The sequence below is a fragment of the Rutidosis leptorrhynchoides genome, chromosome 8 (genome assembly GCF_046630445.1).
Source record: "Rutidosis leptorrhynchoides isolate AG116_Rl617_1_P2 chromosome 8, CSIRO_AGI_Rlap_v1, whole genome shotgun sequence".
Lineage (NCBI taxonomy): Eukaryota > Viridiplantae > Streptophyta > Magnoliopsida > Asterales > Asteraceae > Rutidosis > Rutidosis leptorrhynchoides.
Window position 1 is genome coordinate 12,214,101 of NC_092340.1, and position 3,634 is coordinate 12,217,734.

General features: G+C 33.6%; 1 protein-coding gene across 1 annotated transcript; it reads left to right on the plus strand.

Moving 5' to 3' along the window:
- The first annotated feature begins 395 nt into the window (after window positions 1-395).
- Window positions 396-1,556, plus strand: LOC139863157 (uncharacterized). The gene has a single exon (XM_071851805.1). It carries the CDS (start codon window positions 396-398, stop codon window positions 1,554-1,556), a length of 1,161 nt encoding a protein of 386 aa, XP_071707906.1.
- Window positions 1,557-3,634: the final 2,078 nt, after the last annotated feature.

Sequence of the window (3,634 nt, forward strand, 5' to 3'; positions counted from 1 at the left end):
ACTAAAAGAAATAAATGTAAGAAATCAAAAGAGTATGTTGATAAGATTGTTGATGATGCTCCTACAAAATCATTTGATAGTGATGATTTAAGGAAGTTCAGGGAACAAATTGGATTGAGGTGGTCAACCTCAATCCCTCAATAAGTTCTTTCTTATTCTTATCTGTCATTTATTGTTAGGTCTTTAATGAAGATTCTATCATTAAATGTTCGGGGTTTCGCGGTTAATGGGAAATTTGGGTGGGTTCGTAGTATTTGTTGTAAAGAAAGACCTTATATTGCAGTATTTCAAGAAACTAAGTGTAAAAATGTCAAAGAATCTTGGGTAGAGTTGTTATGGGGGGATTCGAATTTTGGATTTTTACAAAAAGATGCAATTGGGAAATCGAGGGTTTAATGGTGATTTGGGATAAAGGTGTGTTTGAGTTTGATAGTTATACTTGTGGTGAATTCTTTTTAGCAATAAGAGGGAAGTGGAAAAATTCTGGTCTAGAGTCAATAATTGTGAATGTGTATGGTCCTCACAATGATCGAGGTAAAAAGTTATTATGGGAATCATTAGATGTTCTTCTCAATAGTGTTAGTTCGGCGTGGCTCTTGTGTGGTGATTTCAACGAACTTAGGATTTCTTCATATCGTTTGAATTCTCAATTTCGTCAAGGTCGTGCTGATAGGTTTAAGGAGTTTATTTTGAGGAATAATTTAATTGAAATTCCTATTAGTGGCCGTAAGTTTACTAGAATAAGTGATGATGGTATTAAATTTAACAAGTTAGATATGTTTCTTGTCACAAATAATTTTTTAGGCTTATGGGAAGACCTTTCTATTATTGATCGCAACCTTTCGGATCATTGCCCATTGGTACTTAGAGATAGAATTTTTGATTATGGGCCAAAACCTTTCAAAGTTTTTAATGAGTGGTTTAATTTTCTTGATGTCGAGGATGTAATTCGGGATGCTTGGAATCAACCAATTCGGGGGTCTAAAAAGGATTGTATATTTAGAGATAGGTTAAAAAACGTAAAAATGGCTTTAAGATCTTGGAGTAAGTCTAAATGTGGTGGTCTTGATTTTGAAATTGAGGAACTTAAAAAAGAAACATTGAGTTGGGAATTAAAAGCGGAATGTCAATCTCTTAGTGATTCGGTTAGGGCTTCATGGTTAGAATGTAGACGAAAGTGGGTCGAAAAAGAAAAGATTAAAACAAGCATGTTAAAACAAAAGGCGAGAATCAAATGGTCCATTGATGGTGATGAGAATTCAAAATATTTTCACGCGTCGATTCATAGGAAATATAATAAATGTAATTTTCGGGGGATTAATGTTGATGGTGTTTGGATTGATGAGCCAAATGAAGTTAAAGAAATAATTTTTAAACACTTCCAAAACCAGTTCAATAGTACGAATTCTTCCAGGTCCATTTTTAATTGTGGGCCGCATGCTGTTGGGCCAAATGCACGTGGCCCTCCTGGTCAGAATGTTTTTGTGGAAGGAAGTAATGGTTACATGGTTCCAGATTGTTTTAAACTCTCTGAGACAGAATCTTTTGAGCTATAATGTCGATTTAGTGAGAACGAAATATGGGGGGCAGTTAACGAGTGTGACGCCCCGTACAAAATCAACGTGTATGGATCATCAACAACAGGATCGTTACAAAGTCAAACACTATATGCTGTTTAAAAATCAGTTTTGCATTCATGATAAAGATAACTTCAATTGTTTTACAAAAGATAACGTGCTTCTACGAATAGAGAGCATCAACATAAGTACGTGACACAAAGGTCATTAAAAACCATAGCTCGTAAATAACATAAGTTGTGAATGCAAAATAAAAGTTCCATGATTGAGACATCTCTAAACAATGCAGCGGAAGTCTAACACAGCGAGTCTGTAACAGCAAGTCTATAGCACCAAGACTATAACAGCAAGTCTAACAGCGGAAGCAACAACGTCTAAGCACCTGAGAAATACATGCTTAAAAAGTCAACACGAATGTTGGTGAGCTATAGTTTGTTTGTAATCAGCAATGTAATGTATACCACGAGATATAGTATTCAAAACAGTATCTCAAATCCGTATGATAAAGTATATGATTATCCGTGGGCACTCGGTAACTAACTTACGTAAAAATAATATATCACCCCCTAAAAGTACACTTGGCGAGTGCGTAAGTCTATGAAGTATTAAACACCCGCTGAATGCTAGCGCGACTAGCCAGAGTGGGGATGTCAAACCCTATGGATCCATATCTAAGATTCGCGTCTACCGGTTCATAAACCAATAGTTAAACGTTACCGAGCAAAGAGGAATCTTTGTGACGTTATGTCACCCACACATATATAAAGTTTAAGTACTCGTGTCTAGTATGTAAAACATAAAAATCGCATGTATTCTCAGTCCCAAAAATAGTAAAGTAAAAAGGGAGCTATAACTCACAGTGAATGTGCGGTAAAATTGTTACGAAAATGTAAGCATGTAGTATGTCGGTCAAAACAAGTAAGTTAGTCGATCCAAAAGGTCCTCAACCTAAGTCAAAGGTTACTAAGTCAGTATATTGCCCGCAAAGGTTTAAAAGTAAATAAATTAAATCTTAAGTATCATCATCATCATCATTCGTAAAATATAAAGTAAGTTTTTAACAAGAATAGAGATCAAAACAAAAGGCTGACTTTGAACAGATGTTACGACCTGATAGTGCTCCAAATGAACATATATTTTGTAGCAATATCCTCCCAATATGTAAATTATTTAGTAGTAATTTTCTTATTTTATGTTGTAATCGTTTATATTAAATAAGTGCGAAGATAAAAGGCAAAAATGAAGATTTGAAGATGCAAACGTCCAAAATGCTCAAATGTACAAGATACAATCCAAGTGGTTCAAATTATTGATAAGAAACGTCTAAAAATGACAAGAGTACAAGTTACAAAACGCAAAGTACAAGATATTAAATTATACTAAAGGACGTTCGAAAATCCGGAACCGGGACCTGAGCCAACTATCAACGCCCGACGCAACGGACCAAAAATTATGAGTCTACTATGCACAAGAATATAATATAATACTTAAATAATTATATAAATTATTTATATATTATATTATTAAATAAAAACGTCGGCAAGCTAGAAAACAAGGCAACTTGGTTGGATCCTGGTGGCCATGCGATCGCATGGCCTGGTAGTTATAATCTCATGCGATCGCATGAGCCGAAAAGGCAGGCCACATTCCTATAAATTGCAAGTTTGGGCGACGAGTTTAAACACACATATACATATATACTCCCTCTGTAATATATATATATATATATATATATATATATATATATATATATATATATATATATATATATATATATATATATATATATATATATATATATATATATAATATAGGTTAGTTTTATATTAGATTAGTTTGGGTTATGTAAAAGTTATTTTACGGGTTTTAAAGTCAAAGTTCTGTCTTTGTAAAGCTACGCGATAAATACTCAATGAAAGTTATGTTCTCCTTTTTAAATTAATGTCTTGTAACTAAGTTATTATTATGCTTATTTAAGCCGAAGTAATTATGATGTTGGGCTAAAAATATTAAAATTGGGTAATTGGGCTTTGTACCATAATTGGGGTTTAGACAAA

Excerpts from the sequence above, each read along its gene's own strand:
- LOC139863157 (XM_071851805.1), top strand. The coding sequence starts at position 396 with ATGGTGATTTGGGATAAAGGTGTGTTTGAGTTTGATAGTTATACTTGT.